The following is a 17,707-nucleotide window of genomic DNA, read 5'->3' on the forward strand; positions in this document are numbered from 1 at the left end:
GTTATAAACCAAGGTTTATAACTCTTCAATATCTTCAGGGCATTATCGCGCCGGTCCGGTAAGTGCTTGCCTAGCGCAAGAATAACTGTTAACGGAAGGGATTATCTGGTGTTGTGGTGAAAGGTAAGGCTGCCAGAAGCTGTTTCGACAAGCCAGTAAGTCTGTTGCCAAGAACGATGATTGCAATGACAAGCGTTATCTTGTTATATTTTGCAATAGAGCGCCATGAAATATGTATATTTTATATAGTGGTTGCCGGCTGGGTTTGGTGTTGCGCTTAAGGGCTATCATACTCTTGAGGGTTATTAGGTCCACAACAATGGTCCTGTATATCTTCCAAGACTAAAGTAAGCTTTACGTGCATATGTACCAAGACGCTGGGTACACCTTGGTCCATATAGCAGCAAGATGCTGGGTACACCTTGGTCCATATAGCAGCAAGATGCTGGGTACACCTTGGTTCATATAGCACCAAGATGTTTGGTACACCTTGGTCCATATACACCAAGATGCTGGGGTACACCTCGGTCCATATACCCCAAGACGCTGGGGTACACCTCGGTCCATATACCCCAAGACGCTGGGGTACACCTCGGTCCATATAGCACCCAAGATGCTGGGTACACCTTGGTCCATATATACCCCAAGACGCTGGGTACACCTTGGTCCATATAGCACCTACTTTCCCGGCTGTTATACTGAACGAAAGAATAACAACCGGGTAAGGTAATCACGACCTACGTACCTAATGGATGGTGATAAAGGTAAGCGTCTGAAGGTAGTATATACGCATTTCTTTAAGCTTGCGTCACCTCCTCCCGAGATGAAAGAAGCCAAGTCTTCAGAACCAGCTTTTAATGAAGCTTTTTTGCCACTGTCACCTTTGTTCTTGACCTTTGTTGGAGTGGAATATTTTATCTTTGTTCTTGGCCGTCATTACATTAGCGGGAAAAGGTGTGTGTATATATATATATATATATATATATATATATATATATATATATATATATGTGTGTGTGTGTGTGTGTGTGTGTGTGTGTGTGTGTGTGTGTGTGTGTGTGTGTGTGTGTGTGTGTGTGTGTGTGTGTGTGTGTGTATATCACGAAAATAAACACGTGATTAAGAATGTGACAATGTCAGACCACGGAGGAAAATGAAACAGGAATTTCCTTAAGTACTTTCGTATATTAAATACATTCGTATATTATATTAAATACGTTCCTTCATTTCTTCTGAAGATGTATATATATATATATATATACGCAGGTTCGAATCCTCGTCATGGCCCTTGTGGATTTGTTCATTTGATGCATCACGTTAGTGTGATCTCTGTGTGTGAAGAGCAGATAGATAAGGTGTTCGTTAGATAAGTGATATAACAGATATACTTTACATTAAAGAATCACACACACACATGTATGAAAGATAGTCCATCTATACACAGGTCTCTATATATACGTAAATTAATTTTGCAGATAAATACTCCAAAATACATATGGATAAAAGGACATACTAAAGGAAGGAGTGGCGGTTCAGGTGGATAACTTGGATAACAGAAATATATGATACCCGTCGAGAATGAACAGGTAGAACACCTTCAGAGGTGAACAGGTAGAACACCCTCAGAGGTGAACAGGTGAAACTTCCTCAGAGGTGAAGAGGTAGAACACCTTCAGAGGTGAACAGGTAGAACACCTTCAGAGGTGAACAGGTAGAACACCTTCAGAGGTGAACAGGTAGAACACCTTCAGAGATGAACAGGTAGAACACCTTCAGAGGTGAACAGGTAGAACACCTTCAGAGGTGAACAGGAAGAACACCCCTGGCAGGTTAACAGAGAACACCCTTTGACAGATTAACAGATAGAATACCTTTAGATGTGAGCAGGTAAAAACACCCACACAGGTGAACAGGAAGAACACTCTCAGAGGTGAACAGGGAAGAACACTCTCAGAGGTGAACATGAGGAACACCTTCACATATGAACAGGTAGAACACTCTCACAGGTGAACAAGCAGCTCTCGCATGAGTATATAGAGACTCACAACCTAGTGTTGCTATCCTGGCCTGACTTCAAACAGCTTTATATACAGCGCCTCAGGAGGGGGTAGGTGGAAGGGAGGGGGATGGAGGAGAAGGGAGAGGGGATGAAGGGAAAGATGGAAGGGAGAGAGGAGGGAAAGGGGGGTATATATGTGAGGGGGGAGGAGGGACACATAGTGCAATCTGTGAAGAGATATTTGTTGCTGAAGCGATTTTTCATGTTGATCTGAATACAAATATTATGTAAATGGAGTTATATAGATAAGATCTAAACGATGTGTTGCTTATCTGCTATTGCACAGTTTTATTCATATTTTGACATTTTTAGATTTTTTTTATTATTATTTTGTTTGTGGCTGTGTTGAAATTGTTCTTATTGTTATATTTAGTTTGTTAATGTTAATAATATTTTATACTTGTTTTTTGTTGTATTGGGCTGTCCATATTCGTGTTATTTTTACTAAATGTTTAATTTTTTTATTTTAATTTATTTGTTAACTCCCGGAAGATCTGGCACCACTTATGAGACCTGAGGCACCAAGATGTATGTATAAGGACGCGTCTAGACCGTGTTCACTTGCCGGCTGTAGCGTGTGTTAAGGAGACAAGACACGTGTTAAGTCTTCCTGTGTGTGTTAAGTCTTCCTGAAGTCACCCCGGCCAGGACTCCACTCTGCAGACTGGCTGTCTACTGAAGGCTGAGTGGCCGCCAGTCGTATGTTTCCCTCTTAACAAGGTCACTCCTCCTCCAGAAGTTCCAGACGAACTGGTTCAGTTCAGGTCCAACGGAGATGAGAAATTCAGCCAATACGACCGTCCTGGTTATCATCTCCCTCTCTCTCTCTCTCCCCAGAGAGAGAGAGAGAGAGAATGAACAGTGGTATAATGTTGTACCAAATTGTGGAAGAGAGAGCTGGACGTCTGTGTGTCTGTCGAGGCGGTCAGTATTGTGTTAGGGGAGGGGGTGGGGGAGGGGGTGGGGGAGGGGGTGGGGGAGGGGGTGGGGGAGGGGGGGGTTGAGTGTAGTGCATACCAGACGTGTCTAGTGTTTTGTTGACCTCATCTGCTCGGCATTTGTTTACTGGTTAGTAACAGGGGCTGAGAGCTTCTACTAGTCAGTAACAAGGGCTGAGAGCTCCTACTGGTCAGTAACAAGGGAAGTAGGTGTAAGTCTCAGTGTGATTTTTGATGATTGACGCGTGCTTCCCTACTTATCTCCATCGCTATCTTCCTCCCTTTCCTCCCTGTTTTACCCCATTCCTTACTGTTCCATCACACACTCCCTCCCGTCACCCAGGGCCTTCATGTCCCTTCCTTTGAACCAGTAAAACCCAGCGCCTCGGGCAGCCTGCTCTTCCCCTAGCATTCATTTAGGCGAGTCTGCTCGAGGCTCTTAGCGACCATTCGCGACCTCTCCCCCCCGGTAAGCCAGACTCCGCCCCCCCCGTCCGTCATGGTTCCTCTGCCATTTCACTGTAGAGGGGCTTAGGGGACACTACGGGCTCACCATAGCCCGTGCTATTTGGAACTTTTTGTTCCAGGTAGCGAATCTTTAACAACAACGGGATAGGGGAGAGAGGGGGTCTGGGGCTTAAAAGGTCCCATACCCCCAGAGGGGGGTTCTCGTAGCTATTTTTCCAGTAGATTTTAAAGCTGGCGGAAGATTTTCGGGCAGAAAATCCTGCGATAGTCGCTGAAATCAAGAGAGCTGTGAGGGTACTAACCAATCAGGGAAGAGTCGTCAAGTTTCTGTGGATCCCCTCCCATGTTGGGGAGCCCCTACCATGTTGGGGATCCCCTCCCATGTTGGAATATGTGGGAATGAACGAGCAGATGTGCTGGCTGCTGAAGGAGACCATATTGAATGCTTCATACCCCAAGACTCTTCTACAAATTAGAGGTATTGTCAGGTAACATCACCGTGACAAGGTAACTGAGGAAAGGAGGATAGAAGCACAAATTAGTGAATCTGTACGCTGGTACAACATGGTTGCAGCTGGCAATCCCAATCATTATGGACGAAGAGGAGGTGGCCACGGGAGAGAATCAGTAATAGACGAAACAGTTGAGCAGAGGAGTTGCAGAATCTGTGGTGAGAGTGATGGACACCGCCTTGACCACTATTTACGAGAATGTGAACACCTGAAAGACATTAGAAATATGTGTAGCATAATAAACCCCACATTTTTTGAGTTAGGAAAACACTATTTGTCAAATATAGATACTGTTCTTAAAAAATTCCCCCATTTTGCACCCGCAAGATAACGTAAGATTTTAAGGATTGACAAATGTTAATCTTTTTGTTTGAGAAGCTGTTCACTTGAGACAGTTAAGCAAGTCCCAGCTGTGTCTGGGTACAAGTGACAGGATGAACAACCCAGCGGGGTTTCTTCCTATTGGGGAGTGTTGTACATGCTGCTATGGCGGTATGTCCACTCACAGGATGAGTGGCGCTGCCCAATAAACTCGCCCCTCGGGGCAAAATTAAAATTAAATTAATTAAGGGCTTGAAGACAGTCATCAGGACTCCTGACCATCGGAGAAGGTGTCTGTACGAGGACCTCTGTTGGCACCATTCCTCTAGCACCCCCCCCCCCACCCCACATACCTTACCCCACTTACCTACAAGCTCAACTTAAAGGCCCCATTATACCTCCCCTATTTAATAGGGGATTGTGGTTACCCTTTTCGCTTCTTCCCTTTCCAGTCCTTGCTTAATCTTTCTTCCTTCCCTCTTGTACTTCTTCATTTCCGATTCTCATTCTCCTTGCTCACCTTTATTATTAAATGTTTCGGTATTTCCAATCCGCTCCCTCTCGCCTTCCTCAACTCCCTCTCTTTCCTTCCCTGCCTCCCTCTCCCATCTCCCTCTCCCATCTCCCTCTCCCATCTCCCTCTCCCATCTCCCTCCCACCTCCGTCCTCACCCCTAGACCCTTCCTAATGCTGTTTTGTCCATTAAACGAGAGTGTTGTCTCAAACTTTCTTTGGGTTGAGTCATTTACTTGAGTGTCTGGACTGTATGTTTGTTTTTCACATGCAAATACACATACACATGTTTCATATATATATATATATATATATATATATATATATATATATATATATATATATATATATATATATATATATATATATATATATATATATATATATATATATATATATACGCAGCACCAGTCTGGAAACCGCCTGATTAAGCACAAAACCAAAATATAAAAAAATAGAGGTTTTGCAATAGCATTAATGCCCAAACTAAGAGGGTTAAGCTATGAGGATAGCTTAGAGGAACTAAATATTATTCCTCTAGGGAACAGAAGGAACAGAGGGGAGGTATGATTACAACATAGGAGATACTGAGGGAAAATTGACAGGGAAAAATACAAGGGCAGCCTCTTTAAATTGACAGAAAGTAGGATGGATGGACATAATTGAGAGCCTGAAATGCAGATAAGTCGAAGAACTGTGTGTTGACCAGACCACACACTAGAAGGTGAAGGGACGACGACGTTTCGGTCCGTCCTGGACCATTCTCAAGTCGATCCAGGACTGTAAGGAAATACAAGTAGAGTGCTCTAAAAAAGTTGTGGAAACTACCATCATTGACAGCTTGAAGGTGAGATTCGATAAAGGATTCGAACGGCAGAATGTTGAAATTGTTACGCAACAGGTGCAAGAAGGCTAGTGGATGGGACATAAAGAGCTAAACCACACTTTCCCATACTCACTTTTTAGATTAACTCACACACAGACACACCTGGTGGCTGAGTGGACAGCGCTCGGGATTCGTAATCCTAAAAACCGGGGATCGATCGACAGCGATGACGGTAATAAATGGGCAGAGTTTCTTTTACCCTGATACCCCCGGTTACTTAGCAGTAAATAGGTATCTGGGAGTTAGACAGATGCTACGGGCTGCTTCCTGGTGTGTGTGTGTGTGTGTGTGTGTGTGTGTGTGTGTGTGTGTGTGTGAGAGAGAGAGAGAGAGAGAGAGAGAGAGAGAGAGAGAGAGAGAGAGAGAGAGAGAGAGAGAGAGAGAGAGAGAGAGAGAGAGAGAGAGAGAGAGAGAGAGAGAGAGAGAAATAATAGTTAGTAACAGTTGATTGACAGTTGAGAGGCGGGCCGAAAGAGCAGAGCTCAACCCCCGCAAGCACAACTACCTGAATACACACACACACAAACTGGTCTGAATTGCTTTATATTCTTATTTGAAGATAATTTTATGCTTGAAATAAAACAGCATAATTTTCTTCATTTTATCGTTGGAAAGAATGAAGTCCTGGAGAGTATGTTCTGGGGGCGTGGTCTGGGAATAAACTGTGTGCCGTATGAACCTCTAAGAGGTTCATAAAGAGGCTCGTTGACTTAGAGGTGAAGGATCTTAACCAGAGGTTTCCATACCCCAATTTGGTTTGGTATTCATACCCAAATAATGGGCACCGAATAATGGGGGCGAGGCACTGCCATCTCTGAACAATTAAAAACACAAAAATTGATTAGAATAAACTATAAATGTGATTCAATTCTTATGACTTCCTCTGCTGGGCTGCAAGCTCTCTCTACACACATGAAGTCAAACCAGCCTATTGACATCTTTTGAAGACATACTGGGACCTATAACATACCTGTTAATGATGATTTCGACGGTTTGGGGAAGTGGGTATTGGGGGGCATGTTGGGTACCCCATTGTGATGGGTACCCTGACCTACTGAGAACCCTATAACCCTAACAAACTTCCGGTCTGGGAGCCGTGGAAACCAGAAATCATTAATTCTGATTTCATTTAGTAAACAGAATTTCTGTATTTTTTTAAACGGCGAGTTATTAATTATGTTACGGAGGGTAACCTCATTAACCCTGACAGTTACGGCGTGAGGTTGTGGGTTTGTGCTTGTAACAAATAATATTACTGGCCCTTTAAAGCTTAGGTAATGTGAGCTTAATAAGCTTAATATAATTTAATGATGTATGTTATCAGTATAAACATTAGGCTCTCAACCACCACCAAAATGTATATTAAAAGGGTCAAGCAAATAATATATGAGGGGGGAAAATTTGGAGTTAGTTATTTTTAGTAAAGAATTCCGCTAATATGGACCGAGTGTTGCTTTGTGTGTTCAGCTTACCCAAGCTTAACATATTTTAGAAGCTTAATTGCAACAAATTTAATATATTATTCGCGGGGGGGGGGGGGGGTTCTTTCCGTTACAGACTTTCTAATTAGTTAAAGGAAGGTTTAACTAGTCACTAAACCTAGTGAACTACGTTTGACTAGTTTAAACCGTCACTCGAGAAAGTTTTACCCATATGAGCGTATACCCACATACCCAAAATCCGTGTTTTATATAAGAAAAACCTATAACATTTGTACATTACAATGCTTCGCTATCCCTAAGCACGTTGTCGACTCTCTTGACGTTAATAACGCGATAAACGATTTACTAACGTTTGTCGGAAGGTTGGAAGAGGAATATACCTCTTGCTGGTATAAGGTATGCTGGCATACCTTAAACTGGGGTATGCCAGCATTCTCTTCGTCCGATAGAACTATCCACGAGTCAGCAGGGATAGTCACGTGGTCGTTCGCCTGGCTATGTTCACTTCTACTTTACCTAACCCCCAATGCTAGGCTAGCAGGGGCCTAGCCTAATGATATATATGGGGTTGACGAATCGGGAAACGAGTTTTGTCGAATAGGATTGTTTGGGGTTTGGTTATATCATATTAGTATACTGAAGTGTCTAAGACCATCGTCCTCATGTCTCAGCTCCTTGTCCTCATTTTCCAGATCCTTGTCTTCATATCCCAGCTCCTTGTCCTCATATCCCAGCTCCTTGCCCTCATATTCCAGCTCCTTGTCCTCATTTTCCAGATCCTTGTCCTCATATCCCAGCTCCTTGTCCTCATATCCCAGCTCCTTGTCCTCATATCCCAGCTCCTTGTCCTCATATCTCAGCTCCTTGTCCTCATATCCCAGCTCCGTGTCCTCATATCCCAGCTCCTTGTCCTCATATCCCAGCTCCGTGTCCTCATATCCCAGCTCCTTGTCCTCATATCCCAGCTCCGTGTCCTCATATCCCAGCTCCTTGTCCTCATATCCCAGCTTCGTGTCCTCATATCCCAGCTACTTGTCCTCATATCCCAGCTCCTTGTCCTCATATCCCAGCTCCTTGTCCTCATTTCCCTTCCAAGTCCTATATGATCATACCAACTGAAGTCTTTCTTCTCATAATTACCTGACTTTACCTGAGTTATATATCACAGGTCCCCATGAGGATTCTGACCCGTTACTCTAGTGTCTTCTCATGATTTCACCAACGTCAAATTTGGGGTGGTTTAGCCTAACCAGAAGCGTACGAGCCTGACCGTTCGAGCGAAATGGGTCACTCCGGGCGGGGGCGGGTCGCTAAATCCCGATATATAAACGCTCTTAAATTTTTCCTCGAGATGTTTATCTCAAGGGTGACTGTTTCAAGCCGCTTAGGTCTTATCTCCCCGGCTGAGTTATGCCTGGTCAAACATATACATTTAAGGTCGTTAGTTTCACTGCATATCGCGAATTGTGACTCCAGTCAATTAATTATTTAAGCAGTGACTTCGACCAGTTATTCTTTGGGTGGTGGCTTCAAGTATTCATTTGTGGTGGCTTCTTTCAAATGTTTAACAGGTAAAATGAACTAAATTGCAAATTTTATATTCAATAACACACACACACACACACACTCACGCACGCACGCACACACACACACACACACACACACACACACACACACACACACACACACACACACACACACACACACACACACACGCACGCACACACACACACATACACACACACACACGCACGCACGTACACATAAATCTCTGGATATTGTGGAGAAATTAACCCACAACTGTGTACAACTTTGCATAGATTCTTGTTCTTAATTCCTAGACATCACTTCCCCACGGTAACCTGAGACACCCTGTCGAGGTCTCAGTCATATTCACCTTCCTTTCACCTGATGCCGCTGTTCACCTAGCAGTAAATAGTGAATTAGACTACTATTGTGGGTTGCATCCTGGGGAAGGCCTAGTCATTGGTCTAAAGAGATCTCGATTGGCTTAACAGGCTTTCTGTGCCGGATAACGGAAAATCACTTAACCGAATTCTCTCTCTGGCCGCTTGCCGATGTCCAGTATAAACGATACTTACACGCCGGACACTGTATGCAAGAATAAGGCGAAATCAGCATCGAACCAACGCCATTCTTGGATATGATGGCCACTGGAATAGTGTTTAGTCCATCAACTTAACAAGGGTCGTTCCCCCTCATTAGAGAGACAACAGTAAGGTAATTATCAAGTGAAACTGCCAAACCAGCATGACAATACTGCTTCTGGGAGAGATACCTGGACAGACTGGGAGCTGACATACGAGGACAGAGGGAAGGAATATTATTTAAACCAAATTAGTCCACTTGGGAATCGAACGCCGACCCGGCAGGAAGCAATACGGAGGCTGTACCGGTCAGCCCATGACTGGGCAGTATGTGGAAATCATTAGTAGCAAATCCTGGTGCCCATTGCTGGCATTTATTTTATAATTCGTGTTCTATGTTGCCTGGGGTAATAGATCCTGTTTAATTTACCGCAACTAACAAGTGTATTTAATAGTAAATCCTGTATTATTTCTGTGATTATGACGCTGAAACACTTCAAGCATCCTTCCTTTGTGAAGGAAATCATTCTTATTTATCATTCACAATGTCCTGAACTCTCTGACACTCGGTAGAATGACTTGAGGACATTTCCGCTATCGGAAAGCGTGTGTATCAGTGCTCTACATAGCCCTGAGGACACGTGAAGAACAGTTTAGTGCTCTACATAACCCTGAGGACACATGAAGAACAGTTTAGTGCTCTACATAACCCTGAGGACACATGAAGAACAGTTTAGTGCTCTACATAACCCTGAGGACACATGAAGAACAGTTTAGTGCTCTACATAACCCTGAGGACACATGAAGAACAGTTTAGTGCTCTACATAACCCTGAGGACACATGAAGAACAGTTTAGTGCTCTACATAACCCTGAGGACACATGAAGAACAGTTTAGTGCTCTACATAACCCTGAGGACACATGAAGAACAGTTTAGTGCTCTACATAACCCTGAGGACACATGAAGAACAGTGTAGTGCTCCTGACAACGGTGTCCTGGGCCCGCCTCGTCCCAGCACACACCGGCTAACAAGACTCAGTTGTACATAGAGTGTACAGTAATGGATAACACAGTAGGCACTAATTTGGCCCACACAATTTACCGATAGTGAGGTAACAAATGTCGAAAACAGTATCGTAACTGGTTGTTACAACCTGTAATAGGTTGTTACAGTACTCAACACCCGTGACAAGCGTTACGCTTCAGTGCCAGGCTGAAAAACTTCATTTAATCCCATACCTTTCTTCATTTACATTCACTTCCTACTCTGAATCTCCATCAATTGCATAATATCAATATACGTAATATACATACGTATCAATATACGTAATATACATACGTATCAATATACGTAATATACATACGTATCAATATACGTAATATACATACGTATCAATATACGTAATATACATATGTATCAATATACGTAATATACATACGTATCAATATACGTAATATACATACGTATCAATATACGTAATATACATACGTATCAATATACGTAATATACATACGTATCAATATACGTAATATACATACGTATCAATATACGTAATATACATACGTATCAATATACGTAATATACATACGTATCAATATACGTAATATACATACGTATCAATATACGTAATATACATATGTATCAATATACGTAATATACATACGTATCAATATACGTAATATACATACGTATCAATATACGTAATATACATACGTATCAATATACGTAATATACATATGTATCAATATACGTAATATACATACGTATCAATATACGTAATATACATACGTATCAATATACGTAATATACATACGTATCAATATACGTAATATACATACGTATCAATATACGTAATATACATACGTATCAATATACGTAATATACATACGTATCAATATACGTAATATACATACGTATCAATATACGTAATATACATATGTATCAATATACGTAATATACATACGTATCAATATACGTAATATACATGCGTATCAATATACGTAATATACATACGTATCAATATACGTAATATACATACGTATCAATATACGTAATATACATACGTATCAATACACTTAATATACATACGTATCAATATACGTAATATACATACGTATCAATACACGTAATATACATACGTATCAATACACTTAATATATAGCAAAACATATAAAATTAACTGGACCTTATTAATGCATTTATAATATTAACTGAAAGCTAACGCCCACTTCCCTACACTCTCTCACGCTTCTTTGATTATGAAGTATGAGACCTTACGTGATCTACACGTATGGTCCTGTGTATGGTCCTGTGTATGGTCCTGTGTATGGTCCTGTGTATGGTCCTGTGTATGGTTCTGTGTATCGTCCTGTGTATGGTCCTGTGTATGGTCCTGTGTATGGTCCTGTGTATGGTCCTGTGTATGGTCCTGTGTATCGTCCTGTGTATGGTCCTGTGTATCGTCCTGTGTATCGTCCTGTGTATCGTCCTGTGTATCGTCCTGTGTATGGTCCTGTGTATCGTCCTGTGTATCGTCCTGTGTATCGTCCTGTGTATGGTCCTGTGTATGGTCCTGTGTATCGTCCTGTGTATGGTCCTGTGTATTGTGAGACAGTGAATACAGAGCACCACCTCACTCTAATAAACCTAACTGTATTACAATTTCGCAATATTCGTATTACAAAAATTGTATATTTCGGTCAGGCAAGGTGTTATCATCAACGCTCACCTATCACACACACTCACTTCGTGCAGGTCGGCGTTCAATCCCCGACCGTCCAAGTGGTTGAGCACCATTCCTTTCCCCCCGTTCCATTCCAAATCCTTATCCTGATCCCTTCCCAGTGCTATATAGTCGTAATGGCTTAGAGCTTTCCCTGATAGTTTCCTTCCTTCCTGCCGCCCCCCCCCCCACACGTGGACAATCGGCTGCTATACACCTTCCGGAGTCACATGTGTAGAATTTAAATACAAGTTGCATTTACGTAATGAAGAAAATTGCTTTAATGCTTCTTACTGGGGATTGTGGGTTGCTAATGGACCTGCTCAGACTTACAACTGTCGACCTCATGTTACGTGAGGTCTCTTTCCTCCTGTTACGTGAGGTCTCTTATCTCCTGTTACGTGAGGTCTCTTTCCTCCTGTTACGTGAGGTCTCTTATCTCCTGTTACGTGAGGTCTCTTTCCTCCTGTTACGTGAGGTCTCTTTCCTCCTGTTACGTGAGGTCTCTTTCCTCCTGTTACGTGAGGTCTCTTCCCTCCTGTTACGTGAGGTCTCTTATCTCCTGTTACGTGAGGTCTCTTTCCTTCTGTTACGTGAAGTCTCTTTCTTCCTGTTACGTGAGGTCTCTTTCCTTCTGTTACGTGAGGTCTCTTTCCTTCTGTTACGTGAGATCTCTTCCCTCCTGTTACGTGATTATGTGCCTTGCTGTTACGTCATGTGTTCCCTAGTGCTACTTGATGTGTTCCTTCGCTGCTTTTTGTTTCCCCTTCTATTGTACTGGGCTCCTTTCTAGTGCATGTTGCTGGGTTGCTGGGCTTGTTGCATCTGACCTCAATGGTGCATAATGGTTTGGCACTGTTCCTTCATTGTATCCTCATATCCCTGTTCCTTGTCCTCATATTCCAGTTCCTTGTCCTCATATTCCAGTTCCTGGTCCTCATGTCCCAGTTCCTTGTCCTCATATTCCAGTTCCTTGTCTTCATATTCCAGTTCCTTGTCCTCATATTCCAGTTCCTGGTCCTCATGTCCCAGTTTTCTGTCCTTGTATCCCAGCCCCTTGTCCACATATCCCAGCTTTTTGTCCTAATATATCAGCTCGTCCTCATATCCCAGCTCTTTGTCCTTATATCCCAGCTTCTTGTCCTCATATCCCAATTCTTTGTCCTCATATCCCAGCTCCTTGTCCTCATACCCCAGTTCCTTGTCCTCATATCCCAGTTTCTTGTCGTTAGGTTATATCCCAGCCCCTTGTCCTCATATCCCAGCTCCTTGTCCTCATATCCCAGCTCCTTGTCCTCATATCCCAGTTCCTTGTCCTCATATCCCAGCTCCTCGTCCTCATATCCCAGTTCCTTGTCCTCATATCCCAGCTCCTTGTCCTCATATCCCAGCTCCTTGTCCTCATATCCCAGTTCCTTGTCCTCATATCCCAGCCCCTTGTCCTCATATCCCAGCTCCTTGTCCTCATATCCCAGCTCCTTGTCCTCATATCCCAGTTCCTTGTCCTCATATCCCAGCTCTTCGTCCTCATATCCCAGCTCCTTGTCCTCATACCCCAGCTCCTTGTCCTCATATCCCAGCCCCTTGTCCTCATATCCCAGCTCCTTGTCCTCATATCCCAGCTCCTTGTCCTCATATCCCAGCTCCTTGTCCTTACATACCTTCCACAAGCAGTATAGTTACACTGGCTGAGCACTTTGCACTACCTTTCTCCAGCTGGTGGCGGCAATGAACGGGCGGGTGGAGGAGAGATTACTTGAGACGCAGAAGAGTTGCCTGAATTCTTTGTTGATACGGTCAGTGGAGACGGCTGGATAAGGAAAAGGATGGGGAGGGCTAGCAGGAGAGGGGGATAAAGAATGATGGATAAAAGGGAGAGATGAAAAGGAGAGAGAGGGGGGGGGGATGCAGAGAGAGTGAGAGAGATAATGGGTAAAAGAGTGGAGTGAAATGGAATGGAAAAGATATATATAAATTTAGGATAAGTGGGAAAGAAAGGAGCTAGTGAGACGGTAGATGAGACAAAGTTAAAAAAGAGAAAGACAAAGGAAAGAATGATATATAATGAAGGAGGAAAGGTGGTCCAAAAAGGCAAAGAGATATAAATCAGAAATATTAAATACCAGTAGCATCTTCCACCAGGCAATTACGAGAGAGCCCAAAAGAGGCACGGAAGGGAGAGATGAAGAGAGGCTGGTTGACAGGCCCGGGGCCGAGGCGAGGATCCAGCTGCCAAACTTCTGTTGGATGTTTTTGAGACATCTCATGCAATAAGCAGGTGCATCCCGCCTCTACTGAGAAGCTCCTGTTAAAGCTGCCCTCAGGAGAAGGTCTTGTTGCCCCGCTTCCTCAGCTGCGGTCTGCGGAGTGAATGTTTCATGTTGAATGTGAATGTTGAGGAATGAATGACCCGTTCTCGCACTTTTAGTCAATATCTTGCTTGTGAGTAAGTACATATGTGATATACTAATTTATTGTGAATGAATGACCCGTTCTCGCACTTGCTTATAGTCAATATCTTGCTTGTGAGTAAGTACATATGTGATATACTAATTTATTGTGAATGAATGGCCCGTTCTCGCACTTGCTTATAGTCAATATCTTGCTTGTGAATAAGTGCATATGTGATATACTAATTTATTGTGAATATTTTAGTGTACCTTGAAAAGCTGAATAGAAAACCACAACCTAACCTAACCTTCTTACTCTATATATATATAGGTCTCTGGCTGGCCTACTCTCTGTTACTCATTATCATATTACTCTGGTGGTGGATTAATGCATTTAACTCACATGTTGGTTTTAGTTAGATTATGTTTGATGTGTTTTAAATTATATTGAAAATCTGATTTGATTTAAAGTCTGCTGGCCACAGTCCCACTCAGTACTTGCATAACGAAACCTGTGTTAAGTTACTCGACAACCTCCTCCATCATTAATCATCATTAATCATCATTAATCATCATTAATCATCATCATTAATCATCATTAATCATCATCATTAATCATCAAGATGATTATTTGCAGTATGTTCACATGGTGGTACTAGAGACCCTCCCGTCACCAGACATATAAGCAGGCACACGAGTATTCATATAAGCAGACATACACACAAGCAGACAAGCAGACACAAGCATCCCAGCAGACGTACAAGGAGTTGAACCATCAACCAGGTTGCCATCAGCACGCCCAGCGCCGGCAAGTCCCAGGCATCTCCAGACTTGTATCCCAGGGGGGATATCCCAAGGGAAGAGTACCTCAGGAGAATATCTCACTGCCTCAGCCCTCAGTAATATATAACCCATCATGAATTCTCTTAATGGCACTCAGGTCAATTACTGATAACGGCTGATGAGTGACTCTGGGAATCTGGCAGGCGGGTGATTCGGAAATGTACGTGTTGAGCGCTATCCGTCAGTGTTGTGTAGTGTGTGTATGTGTGTGTGTGTGTGTCTGTGTGTGTGTGTGTGTGTGTGTGTGTGTGTGTGTGTGTGTGTGTGTGTGTGTGTGTGTGTGTGTGTGTGTGTACTCACCTAGTTGTGCTTGCGGGGGTTCAGCTCTGGCTCTTTGGTCCCGCCTCTCAACCGTCAATAAACTGATGTACAGATTCCTGAGCCTACTGGGCTCTATCATATCTACATTTGAAACTGTGTATGGAGTCAGCCTCCACCACATCACTACCTAATGCATTCCACTTGTTAACTACTCTGACACTGAAAAAGTTCTTTCTAACGTCCCTGTGGCTCATGTGGGTACTCAGTCTCCACCTGTGTCCCCTTGTTCGCGTCCCACCCGTGTTAAACAGTTTATCCTAATCTACCCTGTCAATTCCTCATAGTGGCATACCTCTGAACATTTTCCAACTTCGTCTTGTGCTTGACAAGTTACGGGCTCCATGCTGGGGTCGCATACTCCAGGATTGGTCGTATATATGTGGTATACAAGGCTCTGAATGATTCCTTACACAGGTTTCTGAAGGCTGTTCTGATGTTAGCCAGCCGCGCGTATGCCGGGGATCAATCCCCCAGACCCTAGGACTACGAATCCCGAGCGCTGTCCACTCAGCCGCCAGGCCCCTGTGCACCCATCAGCGTGCGCATGTCCACTCAGCGGTAAAAAGATACACTCTTCATCAAACGTTGTGGGCGGTCTGGGCGGAGGCCAAGACCGTTATTACGTCATTATAGTAATCGCCGACCGTCATGTGTTATCCTGTTTTTTTTGTATTTCGGTAAAGCGCGCGCACGAACACAAAGATGCGCACGCTCTCTCTGTCTGTCTCTCTCTCTCTCTCTCTCTCTCTCTCTCTCTCTCTCTCTCTCTCTCTCTCTCTCTCTCTCTCTCTCTCTCTCTCTCTCTCTCTCTCTCTCTCTCTCTCTCTCCTCTCTCTCTCCTCTCTCTCTCTCTCTCTCTCTCTCTCTCTCTCTCTCTCTCTCTCTCTCTCTCTCTCTCTCTCTCTCTCTCTCTCTCTCTCTCTCTCTCTCTCTCTCTCTCTCTCCTCTCTCTCTCCTCTCTCTCCTCTCTCTCCTCTCTCTCTCTCTCTCTCTCTCTCTCTCTCTCTCTCTCTCTCTCTCTCTCTCTCTCTCTCTCTCTCTCTCTCTCTCTCTCTCTCTCTCTGAAAAAAGAGAGAAGGGCTATATAAGAAAAACGGATATCTGGCGGACCTTAACAAATTAACAGAAAGAAATAAGAAAGAAGTGATTATACAGTACAGTATTATGATCCATAGACTATATGAGTACACGTACTCCGTGGAGTACATGTACTGGATGGAGTACAATGTAGTTGAGAGTACGGTAAGTAGTGATATGATGCGGGGTATGAGGATGATGAGGATATATTCACTCATGTGAGTTGAAGAGTTGGAAGAGAACATCATTTGTCACTCTCGTGAAGACTCGTATCAGAGGGCGATCGACATACAAAATACCGCCATGAATTGAATGAAATTTCCGGAACGCAACTGGCCGACATGTTCTGTTTCAGGAAAAGATACATTCTGGGATATAGAAGTTTGTGAGGGTACCACCTCTGGTGCCAATGTGGGGACCCATAGCCTCGGAGAAGAAAATAAAAAGTATTCAGAGGAGACCTTGTGGTTTCTCACTGAACACTAATATTATCTTCTCCTACCACCCCCATTCTTTTGAATGTACACATATATATTTACTTTATTTGAACCTTCTGGGATATATATATTGACAAATTTATAAATCTATTTTTACTCCTGTAACAAGATGAACCGGCTAAGCAAATTCGAGTCAGATGTAAATAGAGACAAATAGCAGAGGAAGGTTACCTTACCTTGAGGTGCTTCCGGGGCTTAGCGTCTCCGCGGCCCGGTCGTCGACCAGGCCTCCTGGTTGCTGGACTGATCAACCAGGCTGTTGGACGCGGCTGCTCGCAGCCTGACGTATGAGTCACAGCCTGGTTGATCAGGTATCCTTTGGAGGAAGGATCATTAGAATTAACCCAACGTAGCCAGGTAAGACCTAACACCCCAGGGTGACCCTTGACCCTTAATCTTCAGAGGTATGACCCCTTAACATCTTCCTCTCTCTTATCTGCTCTCTTTACCGTCATATTTGGCAATATTGTTAAATGAGGCTGTTAAGGGAAATTACCAGCAGAGCCGTGGAAAAAACTCTTGACAGTGTAATCTATCAAGTATCTTAACGCAAAACATTAAGACAAGGATTAAGTTAATCCAAGAGTATACTGAAAAAGTCAATAAAC

The 17,707-nt window shown here is 43.4% G+C and overlaps 2 protein-coding genes across 5 annotated transcripts in view; both read left to right on the forward strand.

Moving 5' to 3' along the window:
- The window catches only part of LOC123770378 (putative neural-cadherin 2), a 460,439-nt gene that overhangs the window by 277,800 nt on the left and 164,932 nt on the right, over positions 1-17,707 (forward strand). The window lies entirely within an intron of this gene.
- Positions 3,865-17,707, forward strand: part of LOC138373367 (dentin sialophosphoprotein-like) — a 104,674-nt gene continuing 90,831 nt past the window's right edge. The window contains exon 1 of the mRNA XM_069339565.1: positions 3,865-3,953. Within this exon, the coding sequence (XP_069195666.1) occupies positions 3,865-3,953 (89 nt within the window). The remainder of the gene's footprint in view (positions 3,954-17,707) is intronic.

This window comes from Procambarus clarkii, chromosome 42 (genome assembly GCF_040958095.1).
Source record: "Procambarus clarkii isolate CNS0578487 chromosome 42, FALCON_Pclarkii_2.0, whole genome shotgun sequence".
In the NCBI taxonomy this organism is placed as follows: Eukaryota; Metazoa; Arthropoda; class Malacostraca; order Decapoda; family Cambaridae; genus Procambarus; species Procambarus clarkii.